This window comes from Tachysurus fulvidraco, chromosome 17 (assembly GCF_022655615.1).
Source record: "Tachysurus fulvidraco isolate hzauxx_2018 chromosome 17, HZAU_PFXX_2.0, whole genome shotgun sequence".
NCBI lineage: Eukaryota > Metazoa > Chordata > Actinopteri > Siluriformes > Bagridae > Tachysurus > Tachysurus fulvidraco.
In genome coordinates, this window is record NC_062534.1 from 8,319,953 (window position 1) to 8,338,047 (window position 18,095).

General features: G+C 36.9%; 1 protein-coding gene across 5 annotated transcripts in view; it reads left to right on the top strand.

Moving 5' to 3' along the window:
- gria3b (glutamate receptor, ionotropic, AMPA 3b) overlaps nt 1-18,095 on the top strand; it is a 122,477-nt gene that overhangs the window by 96,099 nt on the left and 8,283 nt on the right. For all 5 annotated transcript variants that reach the window (XR_007138234.1, XM_047802042.1, XM_047802043.1 and 2 more), the window contains exons 12-13: nt 4,199-4,397; nt 17,759-18,006. Coding sequence is in view for 4 of the 5 variants with exons in the window: in XM_047802042.1 (XP_047657998.1) it covers nt 4,199-4,397; nt 17,759-18,006 (447 nt within the window). In the remaining variant the exon portion in view is untranslated. The remainder of the gene's footprint in view (nt 1-4,198; nt 4,398-17,758; nt 18,007-18,095) is intronic.

Consider the following 18,095-nt stretch of genomic DNA (forward strand, 5'->3'; position numbering starts at 1 on the left):
AAATATACGATGAAACAATTTCTAAACAAAATATTGGATAACCAACTCTATTCTATTGCTTTGAAAGTATATTTCTTGCCTCTAGCACCTACTTTTGGGGAAAGAGGTAGCTTGAAATCATGCAAGGCAGTGGGGCACTAGTACTGGGGATATAATAAATAATATTATTATATGGGCAAATGTTTTCATCTGATAACTATATGTGACAAATAAATATTATAATAACTGAATTATATAAACATAATCTAATGATATCCATGAAGTACACTGTATAAGTACAGATATAAAATGCATTTTAAACACAACAGAATAAGTACTTAATAAGTTTTTTAACTTACTGCTGTAATACTACATTAATTTCTATTTAATGTTTAATTGTTTATTTAATGTATTTATTTATACATGCTTTTACTTAATAGTTTATTACCCTTTATTAACCTTAAATTTGAATATTACCATGCAGACATATTACCATGCAGACATATGCATGAACTATTTTACATCACAGACATCATAATAATATTTTGAAACCCCTGATAGATTTGATAGTGGCTTTAGTTTCAGTTATGGTTTTCTCTTCTTTAACCTTTTTACATGTTTGTGTTGGTCTCTAGTTCTTTGCTCGCACCTGAAATGGGTTCAAGCTGTTCCTAAATACAGCAGCAGGAAGCTGATTAATTAGGACTACATCATGCTGCAGTCTGTCACAGATCATTTTGCACATCTCCAAATATTTCTCCTGTGGAGCTTGTCGAAGCTTTAGACAAATAACCGAACTGAGCAATTGCAAACAAATGGGTTTAGTATAAAAATGCAAAAACAAATCTAATCCTATTAAAACAAAGTTAATATTGTGTAATGAGAAGGAAAACACATTATTGTGGAGATTTTGATAGTTAGAATGAACTATTTATTTATTTATTTATTTATTTATTTATTTATTTATTTATTTATTTATTTGGCAAGTCATTTTGCCCGAGTCAGGAGATGCTTTGTATTTTTCATGACAGATCTTTTCTCATTGTGGCTAAGTGGATTATTCCGGGTGATTTAATACATTATTCAACAGTTGACTGTAATGGACAATTTTTCATGGATTAAACTTAGTTTATATTGAGTGAAATGTACTGGTCAGTATAAATCTAATTTAGTTTAAAGCGATTACAATTGTATTTTCACTAACTTGTGTCTTCATTTTAATGTTTCTTTTCTAATAACAGACAGACTACTATTGAATCCAGCACCGACAATGAACCAATTGAGAATTAAGATGAAATAATTCCATTAAAGAAACATTATCACCTAGGATAGGATAGGATATCACCTAGGAAATAGTAGAAGTATTAAGAACATGTTTCTGCTCAGCCTCTCAGTTCACTTGATTTCCTCTAGTCTGAAGGAGATAAATACTGTGGTGTTGTTTGCAGTTGACTCATACATCTCCAGGATAATCTGCTTATTCTGATGACACAGCAACACTATTCTCTTCTCTACCCTATTGTCAATACCACCGCAAACCAAATAATTACATTGCATCAGTCCATGAAATCCTGCAGTGCTGTGTGTCATTTATGTGTTTCTCAGAGTACATGAGTGACAGAAAACTGCATTCAAGGCAAGCATACAGCCATCAAGTGGATCTAAATTTCAACACAAACTGGTTGTATTTGTCTACTGTGCAAGGGGGAAAAAACAAATTGCACCTCATATATTTTGCTGCAGGGATTATTATAACAACAGACAATAAAGTGCAGATTTAGTTGCTATGCTTACTGGAAATGCTTAATCATAATGAGCTGTTTAATAAATGACTTTGGGGACCCCTCAGGGAGTAGAAGCCAGGATTAATACTGGACTTTGACCCTTGGGTATAATGCTGAATTTTAGATGTTCTAAGCTGAGCAAAGCCTCTTATTTATTCCAAATGAATAAAATTCTAACAGAAATACCAATATTAAAAGTATCAAATGTGTGAAGATATATATAGTTCCCAATAAAAGTATCAGAACATCAAGACCGGTTCTGTTGGGTTTTCTATGCACTGAAGATATTTGGGTTTGAGATGAAATGATGATTATAAGATGCTAGATCAGATCAGCTAAATGTGTTAAACAAATTAAAACATGGCACCTTTCAATACAGTGATAAATGAAAGCTTTTCATTAAAGGAAAAAAGTATATATTACAATTTGTAGATGTTTGGCCATTATTGTTGATTTTTTTATCTTATTTCCATTTTAGCTCTGTGCATAGAGCACTTTATTACGCAAGCTGGTGAAATCATAGAGAAATAATGATATTAGCTGGTTACTGGATGCTATAATTGTTTGTGATATTATGAAGGAATCTTGAAGCTTTACTGCTATAGAGATTTTAGTCAATTCAGTCACTGGCCTTGGAATAGGTCTGCCTCTTGTTTTAGGAATCCGATGCTGTGAGTAAATAAAATTTGGTATTAATGGTTATGTAGCTCTAAAAAAATAAAAAATTTCACAGCTCATCAAATGTATATCTTCAGGCCCCCTGGTGGTCCAGCAGGTAGGATCCTGCACTCTTATTGTCGTGGCCCCGGTTCAATTCCCAGGCAGGGAGCTATCCCAGCCACTGAAGAGTTAACTCTCAGTGCCGGTCCAAGCCCAGATAAAATAGGAAGGTTGTGTCAGGAAGGGCATCCGGTGTAAAACCTGTGCCAAATCTAATATGCGGATCATCTGATCCACTGTAGAGACCCCGAACAGGGAGCGGCCAAAAGAAATCCTCAATCATATATCCATATTCCACTTCCTCTTTTGAGTGACCAAAAAACCAAAAGTTTTTCTCACCTTTCTAGATGTTACACAATCAGCTTGTTCACTTCCCCATTTCGCTCCATAGAGATATTATTTCACAGAGTGGTAAAAAACTGAGAACTGAAACAAGCAGCAGTAAATTCCTATTGGGGCAGGAATCTCACTGCCTCATGCGCGCTCTATGAACATTTTCGGTGAAGGAGGAACAGGGGAAAGAATGTTTAATGACAAGGTTGCCAAATTGGACAAATTAAAAACATCCTGCATTCAAGATCTTGAATTATAGTGAAGAATTTAAATTAAATTCTTATTTAATTGAATGTATTTAATATATTTTTGCAAACAGAAGCAAAATGTAAGAGCAGACAGTGGGTTTACGAGATACAGAGGCATTTGTATTGTAAAATATTGCAAAGATTAGAAGAGGAAAGGGGGATTATGTAGTGCATAATGTCTGTATATTTGAAATGCATGTGCACTATTGTGACATTTTCTCCCACACAAAGCCTGAAAAAAAAAAGAAAAAAGTTTTCTTTTTTCAATTGGCTGGAATTTTTCTGGGGTTTATTGCAAGATTGTATTGTACTGCATTGTTTATTTTTTAAGCCTGGCAAGCACACTTGCTGTTTCAAACGCAGTTGAACAAACTGATACCTAAAACTGTTTAGTATGAGCTCTAGACTGTAGAACTTTATGTTGTCAGGTATAGGGATCTCAACATGTATAGTAGCTTATAGCATCATAACATCACGATAACCTTTTGACATATGTTATTATTAATGTCTTCCTTCCTGCCCTGCCCTGGTCACAAGTTTATCAGAAGTGTCTCAATACACCCTGTTTAATGCCTTTGACATGTTCCAACATTTAAACTCAGGGTACTGCAGTATATATCACATACACAGCCACCTCCATTAGTATGCATCAAGCCTTGTGGTCATAAAAATGGCAGCAGATAACAAATGAGTTGAAATGGAATGCAGAAACATTGCCATATTACGTACATGGGTCATTTCAGGCATTCTGAGGATTGTGAGTGATCAGCTATTATCATTACTGGTTGAGTAGAATAATTGAAGATCTGACACTGCTGTCAGCCATGCATCACCCTGACACCAAAATGTCTTCTCCCACAATAATTTGTCATGAGCATTCCATTTAACTTTCTGGTGCATTTCTCAGTTTAATTTGTTTTGCCTGTTTAGGCTTACCTTACACACCACACAATGTCCTTGTGTAATGATGCAGATTGTTATTTTAGATCTTGCTAAAGAAATATTTTAACAGCAGTTACTGGTGCTAGACAGATGTGTCATCTGGGATCAGACATAGATTATTCATTTTGTACTATTTGTACCATTACATTATGTCATGTTTTAAATGCTATAATATGTGTGATTGTTTTCCAGGTCCTTATCGGGAAGAATAGTGGGAGGTGTCTGGTGGTTCTTCACTCTCATCATCATCTCGTCCTATACTGCTAACCTAGCTGCCTTCCTTACAGTCGAGAGGATGGTCTCGCCCATTGAAAGTGCAGAAGATCTAGCCAAACAAACTGAGATTGCCTATGGAACATTGGACTCAGGTTCTACCAAAGAGTTCTTTAGGGTGAGTTTGCCTTCAGTTTGACTTAAATTTAACTCAAAAAAACAACATTGAGGTATTTGACCTGACATAAAATTGTCTAATTGGGTTAATCTTTTGAGCAGATTTTCCAAGCAACTACTTAAAAATTGTCTATACAAAAAAATTATTTTGTTGGGTTTTGGTACCAATTATTCATCCAAGAAATTGGACAATTGTCTTTGTCAATTGTCAAATTTAAGGGCTTGTTTAACAGTTTTGTCTGCTGAGATGACCAAGCTCAAAGGTACTTTAAAGTCTACTCCAATTTAATTTCCTTTAATCCTAATTATGTGATTTGATCTGGTAACAAGGTACCATTATTGTTGGAAAAATTAGGAATAAGTATACCACTCTTCTAGAGTACTAGTACAGTTTCATGAACAATTCCCCCTATATGTAAGACTTTTGAAATTGTTGGCTGTTACAGAGGTTGAAGTTCTACAGTCAGTAGGTTCATCAGAGCCAGGAGGGTAATGGGGTTCAGGGGTGATAAAGCAGTCTAATCAAAGCTCGTGGCTCATCCTTCCATCCAAAGAAGTCAAATCCCCAAACATAATTAGTTGCTTTTTCCTGGGCAAGCAAATTGGACATGATGAAAAAAGGCCCTGGGGGTCAAAAAGTGCACTTGAAAGACGGGGAGATGAAGTAAGCAATATGTCTGCAAGCACAGAGGGAATGGTGTTGCAATTAAGGCTGAAATTAACCATCAGCCATGTTTAGATGGGAGGCAAAACTGATTTTGAATCTACTTCACAGCATGAATCATCATGTCTTGTCTTTAAAGGTACAGTATATTACGATGTACTGTTTATAAGAAAAACTGCACCATGACTGATTTGCAAGAGTATGCAAATCAGTAACCTTTTTTATTAGGTTCAGTGGGCTTCAGATAAAGGTCATGGGCATTTTTTTCCCTCTCTTATCCAACAGCCAGAGAAATAAAAACAATGACTTCCTTATTACTCTGTGTTGCACAAAGTCATTATATAATTCTGGCTTAAAACATAAAGACACTTTGCAATTTAATATATCCAGAGAAAACACCAGAGACACCAGAAAACCAACAGACTCAAACAATCTCATTAATGTTCCATGCAAGTAGAGAAAACGACAGCTCACAAACAAAATGTCAGCCGGTGACTTTCTGGAAAATTTAACATGGATGCATACATGATGTGCTGCTTCAGAAACATTACTAGAAGACGGGTTTATCCTGTGGGATTTCATATAATAATTCATTCCTTTAGTCTGTATTATAATTACCAAAAGTATGTGGACACATGATCATCACACCCATATAGGATTCTTTCCCAAACTGCTGCTAGAGAATTGAAAGCATGTGCTTTTGTCTGCTGTAGATTAAAGAGTTCCCTTCAGTTGAACTGTTGGAATGGGATTATTTAGAATGCCCCCACATCCATTTTCTAAAATCTAGTGCAAAGACTTTCAAAAAGTTTAAAGGCTATTACTGCAGCAAAGGGGGACTCACTTTGGAATAAAATGTTCAACAAGCACAAAATGTGATGGTCAGTTGCCTACATACTTATGGCCATGTATTGTATAGTTCATCCAAACAGTATCTACCAGCTTTTTATCCTAGTCAGTTAGCCTACTCAGGCACCTAAATGTGACTGGGTGAGCATGTTACAGCTTTTCGTTACTCAATGCTCAATGTCAGCAAAGTCAGCAAATTTCCTTTAGCTAGGATGTGACCCACATATGAGAGTGAATGAGAGCCCAAATCAGGCCCATACTGTACTCTAGTGCAAATGGCATGCAGTTACACTGTGACACATGTACTAGGAGTCAGCCATATCTTTACCAGAAGTCGGCAATTGTAGGAATGTTTATAAAGCTCAGTCAAGGTCCAAATATAGGGTCCAAAGTTCAGCCAGGGTGCTAAACTCTAGTAAAAACCCTGGATATTAGCTTAAACACCACCAAGCCTAAATGAATCTAAATGAATCAATTTTAACAGAGAAGGAATTTCACCACCATATATTGTACTATAATGACATCATATGTCCTGAGGTTTACTAGCACATATAAGCTATTTATGCTATTTCAAGACCTCGCCGTAAGCAAGAATATATTACCAAAGTATGAGGTTATACAAGCTTTATACAACACAGAAGGACCTCATGACAGCACTTTATAGTGTGTCTGTCATTTCTTAAGACTGGGAGAGCTATAATAGACTTGTACATGCTGAGAAGTAAAATGGAGATGGAGTACAGAAATACGGAACATTCTGTGCTGTTCTTAGCCAACTCCAATTAGTTGGAGGATAGTTGTCGCTTAGTACAACCACTCTGCCAAGTTCCATCAGTTACAGGTTTGCTTGGTGGCAGGTTTTTGATGTCATTAAAGGTTTACTGCAAGACATCCAGATGCCCATTAGGGGCTTGCACATCTCCCACATTCTATATAATGAGTGTCCTACTTACATGCTGAGGCTTTCAAATCTGAGCTGACATGTGTGAACCACTGTTCCAGGGGGGTTTTAATTAAAACTATCAGAGGGCTGACAGGGGGGAAAAAAATACTGATTAATGGGGTTCGACTTCTATTTCAGATCTGGTTTTCAGGAACCACATTCTGGTTTAATTAGACCCAGACGGAAGAAAGCAGCTGGATGTTTCAGATCAGCCACAACATTCCAAGCAAGACATATGTCATCTTTTGACACAGTCCCCGATGTTGACTTATTTATATTTTTCCCGTAATCATCTCTTATGGATTTGCACAAAATTCATTGATGTGGGTGTTTAGGGTGAATGGCAAGATTCTGGAGCAATCACAGGAATACGATATGCATGCTGATATCTCTACCTGTGCCGTCTTGCTGTGATATGTATTATTTAGTTCCTGCCTTGATCTTTTATGGATAGGTGTGGGATGCACTGCAAATCCTTTGGGTGGGAAGCGCTATAATTAACTTATTAAATAAAATTTCATATATAGTCATTCAAACTAGAAGTCACTAGTGGTGATAAAACGGACATTTCTAGAAAATCAGCTTATTGAAAGAAATGTCCCGTAGGCTAGAATGTACAGAATACATAAATATTTTACACGACTAGCCATAGATAAAACATTTATGTTCATATTTATTTTTGTGGTACAGCATTAATATTTTATGCTATCTGCATTATTATATTTTTCAAATAGCCGAACACTTTGCCAATTAACATTTATTTAAATAAATAATTAGAAGCCAGATATAAAAGAGTACATTAATAAAATAGTGCAACAAGAATTCTGTTTCACTTGCTAATTTCTCTGTTTGAAATGACTGCAAATATCTTCCTCATCAATGCATTTGTCCATAAGCTAATGAAAAACATACCTAATGACAAATAATTCAAAGATGGAGATTTTCAAGGAGTCAAACGGAATAAAATCTTATATACATGTGTATACAGCATGTAGATTTAAGTAGCAGTGAGAGTGTAATCTTTCTAACTGTAAAGTACCACTTTTTAAATATTAAAGCAGCATGTTTTTGTTCATGAACATGATGAGTCACCGAACTGCCCAGTGTTCGTCCTGCTTATCAAGGAAATGCTGCAGCCTGCAAAAACTGAGCTGATTTTCTCCTACCGAAGACAATGCACACTGAAAGAGCCACAAAACAAATAAGCGGATGATATGCTGCAAGGGTGAACAAAAACACTTGATCTTTGATCAATTGCTCCGTAAGGTGCCTACATCTGTCTCTTCAGTAATGTGCACCAGCTGAAACGGGAGACTCCCATGGTGCATCCTGCAGAACACCAGACGAGTGCCTTCCCACTGAGTGAACACTTGCTACAGATACACTGCAACTGTCTCGCATTACTCACAAATCCCAGCTTTAATAGTGCTTTCTGGCCACTGCTGAAATTTAAATGCTAGACTATTAAAACTAGCGTGCAGTAAAAATACCATTTATATGGTCTAATCAAGCATATTATTCGACACACCTTGGAAATGCAGGGTTTTATAAATGAGTTCATATCAACAGTGTTATTTATTGTTATACCACAGCGCTGGTTCTATGTTTAGATTAACGTTCTCATTTCTACAGTAACAGCATAGAAATGGACTTAGATTTTTAATATGTGTGTAATGGTTGCTGCAGCTTTCTGAAGGTTTTCTGTGAGGAGACATTTATTTAGCATTTAGGAAAGGTATCATAGGTAATGCTGCAACACAGAAAAGTCTGCAGGGTGCTCAGAGTGAAGCTAACTGGCTTTCACAAAGGAAATCAAAAAATTCGAACATTGTCCTCATTTTGTTTCTCATCATAGCAGATGGTTGGCAGTAATATGTGATTAACCAAACCAAGGGACACAATCAGTGACATTTAGTGATGTTGATTATGGAATTGTTCTGATGACTTCTTTGGACTTTTATTGAAATGATCACAGCACAATTACTGCCAATGTTATTTGTTACATATACTGAATATCGTGTACACTACATGTCCAAAAGTATGCGGACACCTGACCAAAACACATATATTCCAGGTTTAGTTTCCCTTGGCTATTATAATAACCTACACTTTTCTTGGAAAGACTGGTGCTAATTTTTGGAATATAGCTGTTGGGTTTTTCCCCTCTCTCAGTCACAAGAGTATTAGGGATCATCATAAAATGTTCCAGTGGGTTGGTTTCAAACCTGAAATTAACCCCTTAGCAACACCTCTAAATATGTTATGTCACGCACAGTATTAGTCAAAATCTACAGATTATTTATACTGGAAAGGAAAATGCCATGCAGTAGTTGCAGTAGTTACTGCATTCTTCTAAGCATGAAAATGAATTTTACCCATGAGCAATTATGGCACATGAACACCAGAGCTCATATAATAAGTGTCTATAAATGTACAAACTAATCTCTCTCTACAACCAGAAGGCTTTGTGGGTGGAAAATGTGCGAGGGTAGAATGAAGGACACCAAGCTGCAATAACCTTCAACAGGAATTCTGTCTCAACACACCATCATGTCTAATTCCAGCAGAAACATAAGCACCGCAGAAACAAGACTGAAAATATTTAGTATTCATTCCAGGTATTAGGCTCGCTGATGCCACAGTAAGCCCTCTTCTGCATTAGGATGGTTTAACTCATTTTCACTGAAATCCCTTTCTAGGTGTTATACAGAAAAATATTGTATGTCTTATGAAATACCTTATAATTGAATAACTCTTTGGCATAACAAGCTGAAAGTGGAATAACAAAAAAAAAGCACTGTACATAATAGAAGATCAAGTTTTAAGTAACATCATTATGATGTCTTTGTGCGATTACTTCAGGTGAATATCTTTCCTGTCCTTTAAATTATTTACATCGTGCTTTCCTGATTAAACATATAGTATCATTATCATTTCTACTGACAGATTTTTCCTCTGAAATATCATCAAATGCGTTTCTGCTTAATCCCTTGGTGTCTCGGTACTTGCCGTATTTACACCATGACCTAGTACTGTAGAGTTTTTGGCTTATGCTTACCTCATTGTTACCTAAATCTACAGCTAAGCGATGCACACGTGGTAGATGTAAAACGTTGTTTTAGTGTTACTACAAAAAGCAAATGTTAAACACGAAGCTGGGACAATGCAATGTACATTTACAGCATTTAGCAGATGCCCAGAGAGACTTGCTCAGGGGCCCAGCAGTGGCAGCTTGGTGGACATAGGATTCAAACTCACAACCATTTGATTGGTAGCCCAACACCTTAACCACTAGGCTACCACATCCCCAATGTAGTAGAAGATGAGAGTAAACTGGGTAGGGCTTGGAGGAAAGCGAGCAAAGAGCGAAAGCAGGGACAAAGGTGTGGGGTAAAAGAAAGCTGCAATGCAGGGAAAGAACCTGTCATGTTTTTTTAGAGGCCATGTGGACTGCACTTTTAGAAATGGTGCCTAACCCAAAATCAATACAGATTATGTGGGTGTTAGTATTAAGGAAGCAGCTTTATTCAGACTTTGCAGCATTACCTGCCTCAGTGGCTCCTGTCTGAAATGTGCCACAGTGCACAAAGTAATGTAGAATGTAATTGTTTTAATCAGTCTGATTTGTTGCAGTGTTGGTGATTCAGTCATATCAGCTCAGTGTTATTTTTGTTGATTGCATTTTTGTTTGTTTTGTACCATTTTATAATAATAAGCTGTACTCAGGGTTGAGAATGGATGGATTTGTATTGCTCATGGAATCAGTGACAATGATGAGTAAATGTTGAGTGATTAAAATTGCACTTCATTACTATACTTAAGTATTATTTTAGGGTATTTCCATTTCACTTGAGTCTTACTGAAATCCGCATATGCTTACTTAATTACATTTGCAAGAAACAAAACTCATTTTACTGTTGGGTTTTTATTCAGACCTTCAATGTACTTGTTTCAAATCTCTTTTCTTATCGAGCCAATGACGGTACGCTAATTAATCCAATGGGCTAAGTTAAGCACTTAATCATTTCTGTTTAGCAAACAATCAAGTTCATCAATGTATGGAAAAGATTTTTAAAATAAACCAATTCATCATCTGTGGTGACCTTTTCATGAACGCAGTGTAGTTAATGCTATAGCTATCTATGTATGTCTGAATATGGATAAGCCTCAACACAGCAGTGATGAAATTGAGGATGAGTGCCTCAGGCCTACCTCAGTCAAATCTTTCTACTGTATATGATGGAGTAAACCAAAACTCATGGAAAACCTCCTTCACCAACCTAGGAGGCATTAAAACCTTTTAACATTTGTTGCCTATTTTTAATATTCCTTGGCTACCTTACATGTATGTACAACTTAGATGCCGACACATTATTCACACTTTCACCTCAAAAAAAATTTCAGGACTTTTTCTAGCCCTAAAAGGTCCCAACCTTTAGCAATTTTACAGTTAGAATTTATTGGATGCCTTCCCTGTATTAGCACCAGAGTCTGGAAACTATTTTAGGATAAAGTGAGAGTTATCTCTAATATCTGGTACATTTTAAGGCCCTAGTTTCTGACGAATGTCAAAATGCAAAACATCACAAGACAATGAGAGCATTGCATATTCTTAGTCTTTCTGCAGGTGGTAGTGTGCCAAATAAAGGCACAAATGAAAAAATCCAATCAAATCAGTGTCTCTCATTTCCTTTTAAACTGAGGTGTGTGCTATGAAGCAAATCTGGATTAGGACTTATACTGATAGATTATGTTTGAGATTTATTGCATGAATAGCTTTGTATATAGTGCTTGAAACGATCAACTGGCGAGCGAAAGAAAGAGAGAAAGAAAGAGAGAAAGAAAGAGAGAAAGAAAGAAAGAAAGAAAGAAAGAAAGAAAGAAAGAAAGAAAGAAAGAAAGAAAGAAAGAAAGAAAGAAAGAAAGAAAGAAAGAGTATTATTTTATTGTTAGATTTCAGCATTATTTTTAAAGCCACAGTCCACCAGAATAAAAAAAGTCAAGGGTCATTGACTGACAGGAGGTCACTCACCTCTAAGTTTTATATTTCAGTGTAAATTTCTTGAGTGTTTAGTTTTTTTGTTACGATTTTTATTAATTCTGTTTATTCTATTTATTTTCGATAATCATGTGTCATCTGTCTGATTTGTGTTGTTTAGACTTTATTACAAACACAGTGATTCTGTCAGTTTTGTTTTGTTTAGTAAATGGGGCAAGTGACCTACATCCACAAAACCAGGTTTGTACAAACTTTCTTTAGACTTGAGATTAACATTTTTTAAATATTTTTTTTATATAATTTAAATAGATTGACCTTGCTATATAAACATATTTTATAAGTAAAAGTAAAAATTCTTAAAAATCATGTCAATTTTTTTATATATATATAAATTTTGAAAAAATGTCCTTTTTTTCAATAGAGAATTCAAAGAAGACTCTTGGCCTGTTCTACACCATGATGGCTTTTAGTAGCACTTCTAATTAAACAAATTAATAGCATAAAATCTTAAAAAATTTTATGTACACTTTAAAAATGACAAATTATAATGTTTCTCCACCGTTCGTTTATTTGCCATTTGGTTTTACCTCTAAATGAGAGGTCATATTTATTAAGTAGCAGAGATTAGTTTTTGATGGTATGTTGTTGATATATGCTGCTGGGAAATAACCTTTAGCTTGTTAGTGTGTGGTGTGTGACTAGGCGGCTTGTGATTGGACAGTAAGGAGCCATTTGCTTTTATGAGTCTCTCATGTAATGCCAGTCACTGTGCCTTCTAAAAGTTGTTCGGTATGAGCATAAGGTATATCTGTGACATAGATGTCAAAAGTTTCTAGGGATTTCGGTTAAGTTCAAGTTAGAAAATAACTAAGAGTTGTAAAGATGTGATGAAGAAAACTATGTTGTTCCTTTGTAAAATGGACATGAATTCCAATGATTAAGCTCAGTTCTGTTAAATTTAAAACGACCAAAGGTCTAAAAATGTTTGCGTCCTTTAAACCAACTTCTTACATTAATTGGAACTACTGAAAGCTCATCGTATGTGTTAGCTCAGTGAGAGATGTCAGTGTTGCATCAGCTACTTTTGCTATGTGTATTATTACAGTTACATGCAAATGATTCTTTAGTGGTAAGATTGTAGTGATGTTAGTAGTTTGAATTTTTGACACTACATCTATTGGCTTTGCCCTAACCAGTGACACTTTCAGCCAGGATGTGATTTAGTCAGTAGCATCCTTTCTCAACTCCACTGGCCTATCCCTCTATCCTAACCTTGTTATAAGGACATCCATAGCAGTGGAAGTGACATATTGCAGCTCAGGGTAGAAAATGTAGACTGGAAAAAAAGCATCTGCCTTCTTTCTCAGCCAAATAAATTGGCAGCACTGACAAGGTTGTTGCCTCGAAAGAACACTTACAGCTGCATTATGCTTCCTTGTTACATTTGTAGGAGGCAAAACACAGACAGAGTGAAGAGGGCTGATGCATGTAACTGTGGGGTGACAATCAGCCAGTGAAATGTACATTTAATTAGCAGTGATGAACCTTTTGATTCATGCATCTTAATTGGATTTTAAATAGCCGCTGTGCTGTGGTGAATGAATGACTATATATATATATATATATATATATATATATATATATATATATATATATATATATATATATATATATATATATGTAAAATCTTTCACTATGACAATCGACCCTGTAGTGGCCAATTTGGGTCATCAGGGCATGTAATTCCTGGACAGGTTTTGATAAAGTGACTTCATAAAGCAGAGAAAGCTTACATTTCTTCTGTAGCAATCAATTCTTTCAAACTCATTTGGACACAACAACTCCAGCAATATTTTTTGAGTACAAGGCAGGTGTCAGGAAATTGTTCGGCAAACACATCTGCATGATACCTCAGGCACAGTGATGTAAACATTTTTCCTTTTTAGTCAGCCAGAAAAGCCACAATCAGAACATATCATATTCATTTTACATGTAAACTGAAGACATTTGGGTTTGAGATCAAAAGATGAATGTGAGTCAATAGATCTGATATTTACATCTAGATGTGTTAAACAACTATGTACATTTGTCATCGTTTATCATCATTTGTTTGAACCAAAATGCTTTTTTGCTTATTTTTCTGCTATTGTGATTCTCTTCAACAAGTGATTTCCTATAATATTAGGCTCCTGTGAGCCATAACATTTCACAATAACTGAAGATATGTATACCTCTTCCATATATTTCAGACACTGTTATTTCTAACACTATCACACTGAGATAACCATATGGAAGGCCATAACGTATCTATCCATCATACATACATACATACATTATCTTCTGCTTATACAGGTAGGGGCATCAGTTTAAGCAGACATGCCCAGACCTTTCTCTCCCTAGCCACTTCCCCCAGCTGCCTCATGGAGATACTCGAATGCTACCAGACCATAAAAGAGTTATAATCTCCCCATCTAGTCCTTGGGGTGGCCCAAGGGTCTTCTGCCCATTGGACATGCCCAAAACACCTTCTCTAGGAGGTATCCTTGATAGATGCCCAAAATCCCTTTGCTGGCTCCTTTTAACAAAGAAGAGCAGCATCTCTACTTTGAGCTCTCCCTGAATGTCCTCACCCTATAGCCAAGGCTGAGCCCACCCACTCTATGAAGGAAGCTTATTTCCACCACTTCATTCATTTCATCTGTGACTAGAGCTTGTGACCATAGGTGAGAGGTAGAATGTAGATCGGTTGGTAAATTGATACTGTAGCTTCGCATTTCGGCTTAACTCCATATTCACTACAGCTTCCATATAACTGGTACAATATCCACATAACTGCTGACACTGCACCAATCTGTCTGTCAATCTCTTGCTTCATTCTACCCTCACTCACAAACATGATCCTGAGATGATTAAACCTCTGCTTGAGGCAGTATTTCATTCTCAACTAGAAGAAAACAAACCACACTTTTCTGGCTGAGAACCATGGCCTCATATTTGGAAGTGCTGACCCTCATCCCAGCCACTTCATACTCAGCTAAAAAAACACCACAATGCATACTGGAGGTCATGGCTCATTTAAGCCAAAAGGAGCACATCATCTGCAAATAGAGGTCACCGAATGGACACTGTCTGCCCTTTTGGTCCAGCTGGAAAATATTCTCTAGGACAAAACCTAACCTGATGTTGTTAATACAACCCCGACTCCTGCTCCAGTTATACAGGGACCTAATTATCCCTAATAACAGGTCCGATGTCCCATAATCCTAAAGCACCCTCCACAAGATACAGTGGGGTTCATAGTCCTATGCCTTTTCTAAATCCACAAAACACATGTAGACAGGATGGACACTGGGTCATCCATGAGCCTTTTGAGGGTAAAAAGCTGGACCCTTGTTCCACCGTCAGGACAGAATCTATATTTCTCCTTTTGAATCCGAGATCCTGACACTCCTCTCCAGCTCCTTGGTATAGATGCTCCCAGGGAGGCTAAGGAGTGTGATCCCCCCAAATTTAGAGGCCAAATAAAAATAACGTTTTTTTTCTTCTGCAACATTCCACCTACAGTACCAGCCCACCAATGTTTACATCTTCTTACATCAAGTATTTGGCAGACACCCTCATCCAAAGCAACTTACAACAGACCAATTTGGTTAAGGGCCTTGCTCAGGGGCCCAGTGATGGCAGCTTGGAGGTTCTCACAACCTTCTCATCCATCGTCCAATTCCTTAACCATTTAACCATGGATGGCTTCCTTTGCCCCTGGTGAACAGGGTCCAGGTATTACTACTATGTCTCCAGCCTTAAAGTGCAGGGGAGGTCCTGCCAGAGGTGAGAGATGAAGACCGCCTAGTGATCAATATGTACAAAACATGCAGTCAAAAATCTAATACAACTAAATAGTTGATAACTGAACTGTAACCTAGGATGATCTAATACAAAGTATAATTATGAATATTCTTATGATCAAGCATGTTATTTGTTATGGACAAATTGAGGCTGCCATCTATCCACTCTGCCCTAAATTTGGACGGGGAACCAGCTCTCGGAAGAGTCCTGGTTGTGCCAACATTCTTCCATTTTAGAATTACTGTATGGCTGCCACTGTACTCTTGGGAATCTTCAGTGCAGCAGAATTTTGTATCCTTCCCAAGATCTGTGCCTTGCAAAAATCCTGTCTCTCAGCTCTGCAGGCAGTTCCTTGACCTCATGGCGTATGTTTTGCTCTGATATGTACTGTCAGCTGTCAGGCCTATAGAAAGACGTGTCCCTTTTCAAATCATTTCCAATCAATTTAATTTACCATAGGTGGACTCCAATCAAGGTGTAGAAACATCAGCAATGATCAAGAGAAACAGAAGGAACCTGAGCTATAATTCAAGCGTAGTTGAAAGGGTTTGAATACTTATGTACATGTGATTTAATTCTTTCCTCTTTCATACATTTGCAAAAATGTCTAGGATTCTATGTTATGCAATGCCTACTGACAAATAAAAACAAGAATTGGCACTCTCCTGGAGCATTAAACCACAGGCTCCCCCACCCAGCTCAATGTGTCATTATGTCCTGACCTTGCTGGCTTTGCTTCTAATTGATACTGCAACCTCGACAGCTTGTCCAAAACTCAGCCATTTTGGCAAGTTCTCCATTACTGCAACCATGGAATGCATTTCATCTGCCCGCATGTCCACTGTGGGCCTCAAAATGCAAAATGACACTGAAATTCAGACCTGGAGACCTAGAATTATGGCCCATAATATATGTCAGATGTGTTCAAAATACCACAAAATTAAATGAATACAGAAGTCCACTCATGCTGAATAATTCATAGCATGCTCATTACCCACTATACTTCCCAGGCTCAGATAGCACAGAGATCTTCATCTGACCTTAGCCCATGTGCAGCATTCACAGCTGTGAGTGTTGCAGGTTTTCTTAGCAGTTTCTGTTGGAGAGCAACTTCAAGCATTTTTTTTTTTTAAGACGACAGCATATGTTATAAAGTGACAGGTTATGTGAGCTGCAGGTCTGTAGGAGTCGTCGGTTCATGGGAGGAAATTGAATTTCATGGGAGTTCATTTAATACTGTCAATTTTGCTGTGTATACTTTTTGGCAATTGCTTAAATAGAAGCATCATAGAAAGAAAAAGCATTACATTTAATACAGGCTGGGTACTATGTATATCTACAAGATAAAGCCAGTGGTGTTTTCTAACATGATTTGGTTCTGAGTAGAGCTGTAAAAAGTAAGCAAAGATCACTTGGTTGACTAAATATTTTTGTACTAATTCCCACAAAATATGCATTTCGATTACTCAATACAAATGCTCAGTATGGAAGGAAGAAACCCACAGGCTGTGCTGTTATAGGAAATAACAGAATGGTGTACTTTATTTCTCTGATACTTCACATTACAATACCTAAATAGAACAATGAATGACACTCACTTTTTCTCTTCCATAAATATAACAGATACAGCATTTGTTTTAGGGAAACCCCAAAGATAAAATCTGTTCTAACCCCAAACCCGTCTGTTCTATAAAGTTACCCAGAAATAAAAGAACTTTAGCTTTGATGGGTACAAAGTAAAGACTTTGATAGTAAAGAATCCTTTCAAAAATAATGAATGAATGTTACTGATTTTCACTATATAACGAATAAATGACGTTTCCTAAATCGGTTTAATATTAGGCTTAGATTTTGTGGTGCATCCTCCATACAAATCATCATTCTTCCTATAGAAATTACTGTTAATATAAACTGTTGAAACTGTGATTTGAATTACTTGCAGTTCTACTGTCAGGGTTGATGCTATACTGTATAAAAATTAATAATACCTTCTGACTAATCAGATTCTATTTCTTTCTCTCTCTCTCTCTCTCTCCCTTTATATCGGCCATCGTCTTGCAGCGCTCGAAAATAGCAGTGTATGAAAAAATGTGGTCATACATGAAATCTGCTGAGCCATCTGTTTTTGCCAAGACCACACCGGATGGGGTGGCCCGGGTGCGAAAGTCAAAGGGCAAGTTTGCCTTTCTGTTGGAGTCTACCATGAATGAATACATCGAGCAGAGGAAGCCATGCGACACCATGAAAGTTGGAGGAAATCTCGACTCTAAAGGCTATGGTGTGGCGACCCCCAAGGGCTCAGCATTAAGGTGGGTGGAATAATATAACAATATTCTCCATGTTGTTATAGTATTCCACCTACCCTGATGTCTTGTGTTGTCATTTCTCTGCCCCTCCT